A 13,998-nucleotide genomic window follows, 5' to 3' on the forward strand; every position below is an offset into this window, starting at 1 on the left:
GGCCAAAACTCCGTCCCACCTAAACAGGCTGAAATTTCACGTAGCCTTTTCAAACAGCTCTTATAATAATTTTCACAATTTCACAGTATTATTCCAACCTCATAGAGTGGAAATATATATAAAACACAGGATATTCACGTGTTTTAACTGCACTAGGCCTTTAAAGGATGTATAGGAGACTTTAGACGTATCGACTGCAGGGAAGCCATAAGGACTTCCCAGGGAAGAATGATACACTATATATACAAAAGTATGTGGACACCCCTTCAAATGAGTGGATTCGGCTATAAAATCAAGCACATAGCCATGCAATCAACCATTGACAGTATAATGGCCTTACTGAAGAGCTCAGTGACTTTCAACGTGGCTCCGTCATAGGATGCCACCTTTCCAACAAGTCAGTTCGTCAAATTTCTGCCCTGTTCATTGAGAATACACCTGTAAAGGCGAGAATGGTTTATGCCAGGTTAGGCAGGTCCTTTCCTCGTTCTCCTTATTTTGGGAGAGCTGCTTGTCAGGTAACATGCATGTATACAGCTCTGCCATATACAATTCAGATGTGTGTTTATGGGCATTTTCCCCATTTTTCCCTGTGTTTGAGGTAACAAGAAAAGTGATTATTTTTCATATACTGTCCATACTGTATATTTTGTAAATAACCCATCTGGATCCAGCCTTCTTCACCGCCTGCACGGTAAAATATATACAGATGTTTCGCACCTGACTGAATCTGAACCTCTGACTGAGTCTGAACTGTTGCTGCCTCACGTTAACAAACAAAAAATCTTAGAAAGAAATGGTTACCTAAATGAATAATTTAGCTTCACATTTCCTAAAAGAGTAGCTTACTTAGACTATTACATTTTTTTTAAATGTTCGTTCTTTATCGCTGCCATTTCGATGTATCCCTCTATATTCACTGAGCAATGATGAACACATTGCTCGGGTTATGCTCTTCCTCCTTCACATCCTCTTTCACATCAGCTCCCTTCAAAACACTCAACAGTCAGCCATATGAAAACGGATACCCACACTGCTCCTCAAATCTACACCATCACTCAGGCCCAATCTACAGTAAGAATACCCTAGCTGAAATCAATAACATCGCCAGGAGACTTAGCCCTAGTCAATCCCTGTGTGGAGCTGGAGGAGCCGAGCCGTACAGTACGCCCCCTATGTCAGCAGGCCCCAGGCACAGGCAGGCTGAACAAGGGGCCAGATAGGTCGTGGAGCAAATGGCATACCGGCAGCAGCAAACCGAATGCAGATGCGGCCTGGGGGCCTACTGCGACGCTGATAAAGCACCTGTACATTTTTAGAGACAAACTACTTATTTCCGTCCTGCATATCGGCTTGGAAAGACTGATAACTTTCTATCCCTCCCAGGCGGAAGGATGAAAGGGCCCGGGGAGAAAGGCCTTTCAGGCGTTTAATTGATCAAGCAGAGGCCACAGGGCTTTACCAGAGATAAAAGTGACTACCACTATGCTCAGCACAATGAGGAGATCTATTTTGGAGGAGACCCAATGAAGAAGGAGAATACAGCTCATTATGCAAAGTCATTATGAGGCACTAACTATATGGGACTCATTTTTTAAAAGAGCGTTAAAGGGAGTTTGTGGTAGAATTGAACATGATTCCCAGAGGTCAGGCTATAGGTCACGCAACACTGCCAGGATGTTAACTTGTAGACCAGACTTGTTACTGTACTCAGTACAATTAAAAGACTTTAAAAAACAATGCTGCTCATTCCTTGAGCACAACATATCTGTAGCTCCCCTGTTAAGCATGCTTCCTTTCCGAAATCACCTCTTAAATGGATTGTGTTGCTCAGTGACTTAGTATACAATCATTTTGAGATGATAGGGCATGACATTTAAAACATAGTAAACAGGGGGGGGAATTCTTACATTGTTTATTGCTCTGAAAATACTGTCATGTGACCGATGCATTAGCAAAGCATTTGCATTTTTGTACCATTTCAGAACCAGTGGGTAGATTTAAAAACACGGAATCCTACATACTTAATGGAAAATAGGGTTGGAGAACCTTAACCCATGGAACTGTGGTTTGATCAATTCTGCAATTGCGAGCTTCTGCAATTACAATTAGCGAACTTTCAGAAAATATTGCTAGCTTTTTACCCCATGTGACTTAACTGGGTTTCACTTTACTGAGAGCCAGTTGACCGGTCAGTTTGCCTTACTGGTAGAAATGGAACAAGTTAACTCTTCCACCTTTAACTACACCTCTAATGCCTCCTTCTGGGGTCTGACTCCTGGCGTGGCCTTGTCTTTGTACTGCCTGCTCGGTAATTCCCAGAAAGATTGCAGTTATAGTCGTCCTCCGTCGGACCAAGATCTATCCAGTTTGAGCCGGAAACTGATGTTGAACTCGGCTGCATCTTTACCCTACCTTTGCGAATCTACAACGTAGTCTTCACCTGGAGCCTGGGTCTAGTGCTCTGTCAGCTCAACATATACTTTTTCTACTGCAGTATCTGTACTGGTCTGCTGACTGTCACACTCCTGAGCATCCAGCGCTACCTCCAGGTAGTGCATTTCTACAGCTGGGCCAGACTGGGAGTGGCACAGGAGAGGGGGCTACTGGTTGTACTGTGTTGGGGCAGCTGGGGTCCATCCCTTATGGGGTAATGGTGCGGGATGAGAAGGAGGGTGATAAATGGATGGGTCCGATGCAAGTATGATTTTGCATCAGACGCTGAGCTGGTGGCTGTGTTGCTCCTGCAGACTCTCCTGGCGTTTGTAGTTCCTTTCTTCATCATGGCCACAGCCTATATCCGCCTCCGGCAAAGGGTGATCCAAACTGCTTTCTTCAGAAGCCCCAGGACGACCCGATTAGTGAGCCTCATCGTTGGGTCCTTCATCGTTCTATGGACTCCTCACCGTGTCATGAATGTGCTGGGAGTGACGGCCATCTTGGCAAAGAATAAGGCTCTGAGAGTGTTCTGGGAGGATAATTGTAGGATTGATGGATCTCTGGTTTTCATCAACCGCAGCTTGGATCCATTCCTCTATGCCTTTGCCCCCAGAAACACCCAGAGAGCACAGAGAAGTGACAGTCAGGTAGTGTCCAAGAGTAGTCACAATCTGTAAGATTTCAGGTCACTCATTAGTAATTTCAACTATTGAAATATTCCCCTTGATACAGGCAAATATGACATATAAATATCTTATTGAGATTAGCACAACAGTACTAAATTACAATAACCACCCCAGAAAACAAAGGACATGTAAGCATTGTTTATGTTTTTGTAAAGCTTAAAATCATGTTTAAATATATTAATATTTGGTCCTGTCGTACGTACCTACAGTACACGTACGCTACGGTCACAAGACGCAGGCCTCCTATGCAAACAGCTGGAGGCAGGGCTTTCTCCTATAGAGCTAAATTTTTATGGAATGGTCTGCCTATCTATGTCAGAGAAGCAGACTCGGTCTCGACCTTTAAGTCTTTATTGAAGACTCATCTCTTCAGTAGGTCCTATGATTGAGTGTAGTCTGGCCCAGGGGTGTGAAGGTGAACGGAAAGGCACTGGAGCAAAGAATCACCCTTGCTGTCTCTGCCTGGCCTGTTCCCCTCTCTCCACTGGGATTCTGTCTGACTGGTGCTCTTCCATTCCATCCCTAGGAGGGATGCGTCACTTGAGTCTCTGACGTGATCTTCCTGTCCGGGTTGGCGCCCCCCTCTGGTTCGTGCCGTGGGGAAGATCTTCGTGGGCTATACTCGGCCTTGTCTCAGGGTAATAAGTTGGTGGTTGAAGATATCTCTCTAGTGGTGTGGGGGCTGTGCTTTGGCAAAGTAGGTATAGTCAGATGGGGCCACAGTGTCTCCCAACCCATCCTGTCTCAGCCTCCAGTAATTATGCTGCAATAGTTTATGTGTCAGGGGGCTAGTGTCAGTCTGTTATATCTGGAGTATTTCTCCTGTCTTATCCGGTGTCCTGTGTGAATTTAAGTAGGCTCCTAATTATCTCTCTCTTTCTCTTTCTCTTTCTCTTCTCTCAGAGTACCTGAGCCCTAGGACCATGCCTCAGGACTACCTGGCCTGATGACTCCTTGCTGTCCCCAGTCCACCTGGTCGTGCTGCTGCTCCAGTTTCAACTGTTCTGCCTGCGGCTATGGAACCCTGACCTGTTCACCGGACGTGCTACCTTGTCCCAGACCTGCTGTTTCGACTCTCTCTCTCTACCGCACCTGCTGTCTCTAACTCTGAATGATCGGCTGTGAAAAACCAACTGACATTTACTCCTGAAGTGCTGACCTGTTGCACCCTCTACAACCACTGTGATTATTATTATTTGACCCTGCAGGTCATCTATGAACGTTTCAATATCTTGGCCATGTACTGTTATAATCTCCACCCGGCACAGCCAGAAGAGGACTGGCCACCTCTCAGAGCCTGGTTCCTCTCTAGGTTTCTTCCTAGGTTCCTATATTTCTAGGGAGTTTTTCCTAGCCACCGTGTTTCTACATCTGCATTGCTTGCTGTTTGAGGTTTTAGGCTGGGTTTCTGTATAGCACTTTGTGACATTGGGCTGATGTAAAAAGAGCTTTATAAATAGGCTTGACTGATTCATTGATATTGCTTTCATGCCCAAAAATATTTTTGAGATGATTTGGGCATGATATTTAAATCAGACTTCCATTGCAAACACTTCCTTCTCTGTTGAAAGTAGAAGAGAGAGTATTTGGCAGGGGTGTTGTGTTGTTACACATCAGTTTGACATAACTGTTTGGTAAGGTGAGGAGTAATCCAAAATGATGGTGGGTTAATTTTCTCTTTTATGCTTATGCTGATCACATAAATGACTCACACTCACACCCACACAGTTATAGCTATAGCATGAGGTTGTTTCCATAGCCTGTGTAAGATGTGTCACGCAGACAAACAGGGTTATATTAGAACGCACTCATCAGTTGCCCCAACTCATTTCTCCGTCAACATGCATTTTCGTCCACATGTCTCCCATGTTGGTTGCAGGAGGACGTCAGTTCACTAACAAGTGAAAAAGTACTTTATTTCCAAGAAACAGTTACTGTTTCCCTTTAACATGACACAATTCCAGGTTAGTTGATCAAGCAGAGTTCCACAAAATTCCAGGTTAATTGATCAAGCAGAGATAACAGTAAGTGACTACCACTATGCTCAACACAATGAGGAGATATTATTTGGAGGAGACCAAATGAAGGAAAATATAGCTCATTATGCTAAGTCATTATAAGGTACGAACTACACGGGACTCTTTTTTTAAAAAGCTTTTTTTTTAAAGAGAGTTCATGGTAGAATTGGACATGATTTTCACAGGTCAGGCTATAGGTCACACAGCACTGCCAGGGTGTTAACTTGTAGACCAGACTTGTTACTGTAGACATCAGACTTGTTGCTGTAAACATTTAAAAAAACAATGCTGCTCATTCCTTGAGCATGACAAACAGTATCTGTAGATCCCCCCGAGTGTCACACCCTGATCTGTTTCACCTGTCTTTGTGATTGTCTCCACCCCCCTCCAGGTGTCACCCCAGATCTTCCCCATTATCCCCTGTGTATTTATACCTGTCTTCTCTGTTGTCTGTTGCCAGTTCATCTTGTTTGTCAAGTCAACCAGCAGTTTTCGTCTCAGCTCATGCTTCTCCCCAGTCTCTCTTTTTCCCGACTACTCTGGTTATTGACCCCTGCCTGCCTTGACCTGTTGTTTGCCTGCCCTTTTGCCGTAATAAACATTGTTACTCCGACACAGTCTGCATCTGGGTCTTACCTTCAAACCTGATTGTATGAGCCATGCCTGACCCAGCAGACCCAGGCCAGATACGCGACACCATCTCCTCCCAAGGAGTCATCCCGGGAAGTCCCAGTTGCCGAGAGAACCCGAGGCTTCCCGACCTTCCCTGAGAGTCGCCGAAGACGGCTGAGTCACCGCTTCCCGAGCCTATGCAACTAGGTAGAGCTGTGCTATCGCCAGGGGAATGGCAATACAGGATCAACACAAAGAGTTGTCTGTATTGCGGGACTCTTGGTCATTTTGTGTCCTCTTGTCCTTTAAAGCGATCAGGCTCACTGGTAGGAGCGAGTACTCTGGTGGGCCATATGCTTCCCCTGTTCATGCCATTCTGCTGTGGGGAAGCCAGTCTAAATCTCTCTGGGTTCTCATTGACTCTGGGGCCGATGAGAGTTTTTTGGATGCTATCCTGGCTTCCGAGCTGAACATCCCCACTCGGCCCCTCTCCACTCCCATGGATGTTAAGAACACTGGACAGGCGCTCAATATGCCTGGTCACTCATATTACCACTCCCATCAAACTATGATGTCAGGGAATCACAGTGAGACTATTCAATTCCTGCTCATCAAGTCCCCTCATCAACTGGTCTACTGGTGCCATCATGGGCTGGAGGCCGTTCTGCCACGCCCAGTGTCTGAAGTCAGCTCAACCTGCCCTGGGGCGTCTTCCTTGGGGCTCGGAAGGTGCCCCGGACCTCTCCGCCATTCCTGCGGAGTACCAGGACCTTCAGGAGGTGTTCAACACTCCGACCGGGGACGACTGTACTTGCTGTCAGGACCGGAGACCAAGGCCATGGACACCTACATTGTGGACTCCTTAGCTGCAGGATTTATACGTCCTTTGTCCTCTCCCTCCGGCGCAGGGTTCATCTTTGTGGAGAAGAAGGACAAGACCCTGCGCCCATGCATTGACTACCAGGGACTCAATGACATAACAGTGAAGAACCGCTACCCGTTCTCACTCATCTCCTCGGCCTCCAAGCTGCTCCAGAGGGCCACTGTGTTTTCCAAGCTGGATCTATGGAACGCTGGTGTGGGTCGGAATACTCCCGCAGCACCCTTCCCTGATCTGCCACGGACCTGTCTCCTTTTGAGTGTTCCCTGGGGTACCAGCCCCTGCTCTTCCCCGAGCAGGAGGAAGAGGTTGGCATTCCTTCTGCCCAGATGTTCCTTTTGCCCAGGAGCCCGGTCGGCCCTCCTCAAGACCACCTCCTGGTATCGACGACAAGGGCAGATGGTATGGCTATCCACCCAGGATCTGCCCCTCCGGGTGGAATCCCGCAACCCCTCCCCAGGTTTATCGGCCCGTTGCCCATTGCCAAAATGATTAGCCCCTCTGCTGTTCATCTTCTGTTGCCCCGTACACTTTGTATACATCCCACCTTTCATGTGTCCAGAGTTAAACCCATGTCTCATAGCCCTTTGTCTCCTGTTTCCAGGTCCACCCCTCTCTTTCATCGCATCAAGGGCCAACCGGCTTACACGGTGAGGCGTCTCTTGAAGGTTCGACCTTGGGGCAGGGGGTTCCAGTACCTGGTTGACTGGGAGGGTTATGGCCCGGAGGAGAGGTGCTGGGTCCCCGCCAGGGACATCCTGGACCCAGGCCTCATCACATCCAGTACCTTTCCCCCATTACTCTGGTTACTGACCCCTGCCTGCCTTGACCAGTTGTTTGCCTGCCCTGTTGCTGTAATAAACATTGTTACTCCGACACAGTCTGCATCTGGGTCTTACCTTTAAACCTGATACCGAACCCAGTATGGGGCAGTCAGACAGTGGCGGCAGCTATGCTTTTAGCAGCACGCTGAGCCCCATTACGGTGGTGACGTGACCCGGATCGACAGTTGGCCTTCTCTCAACGGTCGGGGTTGCTCGCTGTCTAGCGAGTTTAGAAGGGGTGAATGTAACGGAGTTAAGAATGTACCCTAAGCTCCCTCCACACCTGTCTTGAAATGTCGTCGATGGAGCCATCCAAGGGGTCCCTTTTGTATGGCTCAATTGGTTTGCACAGTGTCAAGGAGGACGGTTACCTGTGTTGTAAAACAGAGGATATTTGGTTCGAGTCCAGCATAGGGTAGTTAAACAGTGGAGGAAGCTAAGCTGTTAGCAGCGCCGTAATGGGGGTCAGCGTGCTGCTAACAGTTTAGCTTCCTCCACTCAGGAGACACTCTTATCAGTTGCCTCAACTAATTTCCACATCAATACGCATTTTCTCTATGCATCCCCCAGTACTCTCTCCCTCTCCCTCTGTGTGTGTGTGTGTGTGTGTGTGTGTGTGATTGTGTGGGCAGAGACAGGTGAGCTGGAGTCAGAGCAGACACCCACCAGCTGCAACCTGTTCCATAATCAAGACCTATACAAATACTCAGCCCTGCCACTTCCACGCTGCCAGATCGTAATCTCTGCTCAGTCAGTCTACGCTTCTAGCTATTTGTTATTTTTCAGATCCTGTTTCCCTGCCTGACGCTGATATCTTCTCCGCTACAGTTCTGCCCGATCTGATTCTGGTCCCTGTCTCCTGTCCCATGTCTCGTCATCCTGCTACTCTGTCCTAGATTCCCCACTCTACTACTCCCTTGGATTCCCTCCGGACCTGCTTACCCTGTCTCAACCCCTCTCGCTCCAGCCTCAGCCTCATCACCAGGCCTCCAGCACCCCGCCCAGCTTCCCCTGACCTGCACCAAGGGGGCAATACAGTAGCCCTATATAATAAATTGCACTAAATAATGCAATAATAATAACTAATAATAATCAAATCAATGCCGTTTCCAGGCCAATATTATGGTGGGTTAATAAGAGGCAGCTAGGGGGCAGTTATATCAGTCACTGCATCCACATCTGGATAACCCCCGACCCCACCACGCCAAACCACATTGCGAGAAAACAATTACCATCCCCTTGTTGTTGTTTTTTAAGTTTTAGTTAATTTTGTGCAATTCTACACATTTTGCCATGGGACAGATATGTTTTTGCAATTTCTCTGCAATTCTACACATTTGTCATAGGGTGGAGAGAAATATTTGTTGTTTTTAATATGATATCTGAGTGAGTTTGACTAACAAAATCATTGGGGGCCCTCGGATGGTAATTCGACCATGATTACTACATTTAGATAGCTGGCCACTAGACTAATTTACCAATATAAAAATGTTAGATGACATGGGCTAATTCAGTGCTTGGGCAGCAGGGCAGCCTAGTGGTTAGAGCGTTAGACTAGTAACTGAAAGGTTGCAAATTCAAATCTGAGCTGACAGACTGTAAACTCTCGGCTAGCTAGTTAGCGGTGGTGCGCGCTAAATAGCGTTTCAATCGGTGACGTCACTTGCTCTGAGACCTTGAAGTAGTGGTTCCCCTTGCTCTGTAAGGGCCGTGGCTTTTGTGGAGCGATGGGTAATGATGCTTCGTGGGTGACTGTTGTTGATGTGTGCAGAGGGTCCCTGGTTCGCGCCTGGCGAGGGGACGGTTTAAAGTTATACTGTTACATTGGTGCCGTGACCTGGATCACTGGTTGCTGCGGAAAAGGAGGTCAAAAGGGGGGTGAGTGTAACGGATGTGAAACGGCTAGCTAGTTAGTGGTGGTGCACGCTAAATAGTGTTTCAATTGGTGACGTCACTTGCTCTGAGACCTTGAAGTAGTGGTTCCCCTTGCTCTGCAAGGGCCGCGGCTTTTGTGGAGCGATGGGTAACGATGCATCGTGGGTGACTGTTGTTGATGTGTGCAGAGGGTCCCTGGTTCGCGGCCGGGTATGGGTGAGGGGAAGGTTTAAAGTTATACTGTTACACAGACTCACATCAAACATCTCCAATCCAAAGTTAAATCTAGAATTAGCTTCCCATGTCGCAACAAAGCATCCTTCACGCATGCTACCAAACATACCCTTGTAAAACTGACCATCCTACCAATCCTCAACTTCAGCAATGTCATTCACAAAATAGCCTCAAATACCCTACTCAATAAATTGGATGCAGTCTATCACAGTGCCATCCATTTTGTCACCAAAGCCCCATATACTACCCACCACTGCGACCTGTACGCTCTCGTTGGCTGGCCCTCGCTTCATACTCGTCGCCAAACCCACTGGCTCCAGGTCATCTACAAGACCCTGCAAGGTAAAGTCCCCCCTTATCTCAGCTCGCTGGTCACCATAGCAGCACCCTCCTGTGATACGTGCTCCAGCAGGTATATCTCTCTGGTCACCCCCAAAAACCAATTCTTCCTTTGGCCGCCTCTCCTTCCAGTTCTCTGCTGCCAATGACTGGAACAAACTACAAAAATCTCTTAAACTGGAAACACATCTCCCTCACTAGCTTTAAGCACCAGCTGTCAGAGCAGCTCACAGATTACTGCACCTGTACATAGCCCATCTATAATTGTGCCCAAACAACTACCTCCCCCCATAATGTATTTATTTATCTTGCTCTTTTGCACCCCATTATTTCTATCTCTACCTTGCACATTCTTCCACTGCAAATCTACCATTGTTTTACTTGCTATATTGTATTTACTTCGCCACCATGGCCTTTTTTTTTGCCTTTACCTCCCTTATCTCACCTTATTTGCTCACATTGTATATAGACTTAGTTTTCTATTGCATGTTTGTTTTACTCCATGTGTAACTCTGTGTTGTTGTATGTGTCGAACTGCTTTGCTTTATCTTGGCCAGGTCGCAATTGTAAACAAGAACTTGTCCTCAACTTGCCTACCTGGTTAAATAAAGGTGAAATAAAATGTAAAAAAATAAAGGCATATCATTATTTTGTAATCTTGTTTTTTTAAAATCAATCGAATGATAACTGTAACGTATTTGCTACAATTTAACAGCTACGTCACTCCTCTCGACAGAACTTCGGACCAATTATCCCGGAGATATCGGTCGCGGTGCCGACTTTGCGCATGCGTAGCTCGTGTGTTCCTTTTGCGCGGGAGAGACCGGCGGAAGTGAAAACACCAGACAGAGCGTTCAGAAAGGATTCCAGGATTTCATCTGGATTTAAGCTAGCTCGTTAACCACACCAAGCTGTTTTCTTTTTTAACTTGGCGTTTCATTTAATGGTGTAATTGCAGTTTATTCAACAGTGCTGCTAATGTAGGTGTTTTTGACGATGTTATTCTCGGCAGGGCATAAAGTCAAGACTCAGAGTAACTGCTACTGGTAGTGAACCACGGCGCAGATTAGAACAAGGAGTTAGTTATACAAATCAAACGTTAGTATTTCAGGGAACTGTAACGTTAGCTAGCTAGCTAAGTAACGTTAGAAGTTGGCCAACATTAGCCCTGTAAGATTACAAGGTTAACTTGGCTAACTACGTGTACGTTTTTATAGATGTGTTGTTTAATTGTTTATGTTGTCATTTGTATCGTTTCAAAAACGATTATATTGATAAAACATCGATTGTCATTCCCTGCACGTAACTTACTAACAGTAAGCTCTAACTATGAATTGTACACTTCCCCAGCCCTATTTCTCATCTTCCCAATCAAAGTGCCATGGCCAGACTGTTGAAATGACAGATTGTGTCTTTAATGTCGCTTCTCTAAAGTGAAGACAATGGAAGAGGACATCAGCCAGTCGCTGACCCCGCCGGTGTCACCCTTCGCAGGGGAAAGCCAGTGTGACCTGACCCCAGCCCTGCCGCCCTGTTTCTCCTGTGCATCTGACCCGGGTCGGGATGACACCCGGCCACTGTCATCTGACGGTTATATTGGCAGGGGCTCCCTGAAACGGTAACGTCTCTATGAACACACTGCTAAGGCATATCTTGGCAGGCTAATATTATACTGAACAAAAATATAAATGCAACATGCAACAATTTAAAAGATTTTACAGAGTACCAGTTCATATAAGGAAATCAGTCAATTTAAATGAATTATTACATTCAGAAATACTCCTCTGTACTCCTTTATTCAGTGTATAATCTTCTGTATAAGAGTAAAGAGACATTACATTAGGTACTTGTCATGGTAAATACAGAAGGAAAGGCCCGCCTACTTCATGGATTGTGTCCCACAGTGTTTTTGAATGGACTTCAAGAATATAAAATCGAATTAATAGAAAAGTGGTTGTTTAAGATGTATGTAAAAAATATATTAGTATTTGTGGATTAATTGACTTCTACCTGATGCATTTCATGAAGATTTCTGTTTGATTGAGTAAATTAATCCACTAATACAAATATAATATATATCTTAAATTACTGTGTTTTCATGAATTTGACAATATAATCTTGAAGGCCATTCAATAACAGGACATGATCCAGGAAATAGGTGGGACTTGCATACCGAATGTGACGCATAGTAACTCAAACGATCGTCAGATTGGACAGCTGACAACAGTGGACAGAAATAATCATATGTGGACCTTGTTATAATACAACAGAATCATTACCGACAATATTGTTTGAGGGAAAACTCCCTGTCTTCAGTGTCTTTTAGGCGGCAGCAGTAAGTTACTATTGTCTTCCATAGGCTGCTGTTACGTCTGGCCCCAGCCCCTGCAGACTACGAAGATGACACAGTGGATATCTTTGGTTTCCCATGGGTGACAGAGACCGCTCTGGTGGAATCGACCAAGCTTTTGTTTGGCCTGTTCAGGTGGGAATACAGCCAGATAATGTGGAGTGTCATTCATTTATTTCAGACTATGTAGAACTGCCTCACTGTCTCTCATTCTCAGGGTTTTGAGGTCAGTATGTCACAATTTGTTGTCACCTTTCAGGCAAAAGCTTCTTAAATTAGAGACCCTGGTGCAGTCCAGCTCTCATGACTTTGGTAAGCTAACTTAATGTGTACCTTGCTGCTCATGGTTTTGTGAGGAGTTCATACGTTGACATTTGATAAAGCTTTGTGGTAATAACCAAGTGTGAAGTGATTATATTTGGTATGGTGGTGGTTGTATTTTTTTCTGGGTTGTTGTAATGGGGAAATCTTGTACTGTTTTTGTTGTACTGTATGTACTTGACAATGCTTATGTTTCAGGCCAAGCCAGCAGCCTCCATTATGAGGCAGAAGACCTTAGGCAACAATGTGTGCTGTTTCTCCAATATGTCAAAGTCTTCCTATACAGGTAATGCTGCTGGTCAGTTATTACTGATTCTCACTGACTGTTCCTGGCCTAGGGCATAGGCTATATTTACTAGGCATATACATATCTAGTTCCAGTAAAACAGTGTAAGGATTTGTTTTTTGTTTAAAAGGTCAAAGGATCAGCATTCAGGTCTGACACCTGACTTTTCTGTGATTCCCTATGTGACCTCTGCACCCTGCAGGTACCTGGAGCCCACCTGTTCCCTGGAGGAGGGCCCCTGTCACCCCTATGTGGAGCTGGAGGCTCAGCTACCCTCTGCTCTGCTGGAGGAGCTCTTTGGGGTCACCCTCCTCATAGGGCGCCTCAAAGACCTGCCAGCCAACATCCAGAGTGCCCTCACCATACAGCACCAGGGCAAGGTAGCCCCCCCCACACACACACAAAAAGCATGAATATTGTGAGTGAATACCAGACATGGGTTCAAATATGTGTATTTGAGTATCTGGTATTTCATTTACTTTTTCTGTGTATTTCAATATTCAAATACACAGAATATTCAAATACACAGCCAAAAAAACAATTATTTTTATTTGAGTATTTGAATGTAAAAAACAAATAGTCTGTCAAATTGTATTTGACAGTATGTTCAAATACTTATTTTAATTTGACAGTATGTTCAAATACTTATTTCAAAGGCTATTTTCAAATACCTGGGTTAAATGTATGAGAGTGTATTTGAGTCAGTGGATTTAAGTTTTTCAAATACTTTCCAAGTGTATTTCCAAATACATGAAAATATTCAACTACTTGTCTTGTCAAAGAAAATATATCTCAATACTTACTTATGTTGTGGAAATTCTACACAGGGACACTCGAAGTCAATCTTAAATTAATCATTTTTTATCATCAGCGCCCTGGAGAGGTTCCAACCAACTCAATTCACCAAGTATACATTTCGATCAGGAGCTCTACCTGGGAAGTCCCGTTAGTTCTCTAATATACTGCAGACAAGTTATATTTGCATGATTTAGCTTATTCATCATTCATAATTAATGAATCATTAACATTTGCTTCATTCATGTGACTGACCAATACTGGGTCATGCATGTGACAGACCCTACGAGGCAACACCAGGAGGCTTCTTGTCTAGGCGGAAACCTTGAAACAGATATC

At 45.3% G+C, this 13,998-nt stretch overlaps 1 protein-coding gene and 1 pseudogene across 4 annotated transcripts in view; both read left to right on the forward strand.

Moving 5' to 3' along the window:
• The first annotated feature begins 2,214 nt into the window (after positions 1 to 2,214).
• LOC135563272 (delta-type opioid receptor-like) lies at positions 2,215 to 3,116 on the forward strand (annotated as a pseudogene).
• A 7,603-nt stretch (positions 3,117 to 10,719) lies between these two features.
• The window catches only part of mms22l (MMS22-like, DNA repair protein), a 33,223-nt gene continuing 29,944 nt past the window's right edge, over positions 10,720 to 13,998 (forward strand). The window contains exons 1-6 of one of the 4 annotated variants that reach the window (XM_029629426.2): positions 10,720 to 11,005; positions 11,258 to 11,525; positions 12,267 to 12,392; positions 12,517 to 12,569; positions 12,777 to 12,864; positions 13,067 to 13,244. In XM_029629426.2, the coding sequence (XP_029485286.1) occupies positions 11,350 to 11,525; positions 12,267 to 12,392; positions 12,517 to 12,569; positions 12,777 to 12,864; positions 13,067 to 13,244 (621 nt within the window). In that variant the 5' untranslated portion in view covers positions 10,720 to 11,005; positions 11,258 to 11,349. Of the gene's footprint in view, positions 11,526 to 12,266; positions 12,393 to 12,516; positions 12,570 to 12,776; positions 12,865 to 13,066; positions 13,245 to 13,998 lie in introns of all 4 variants that reach the window. The other 3 variants (XM_029629433.2, XM_029629442.2, XM_029629451.2) reach the window with 3 other exon arrangements.

The sequence above is a fragment of the Oncorhynchus nerka genome, linkage group LG3, assembly GCF_034236695.1.
Source record: "Oncorhynchus nerka isolate Pitt River linkage group LG3, Oner_Uvic_2.0, whole genome shotgun sequence".
Taxonomy (NCBI): domain Eukaryota; kingdom Metazoa; phylum Chordata; class Actinopteri; order Salmoniformes; family Salmonidae; genus Oncorhynchus; species Oncorhynchus nerka.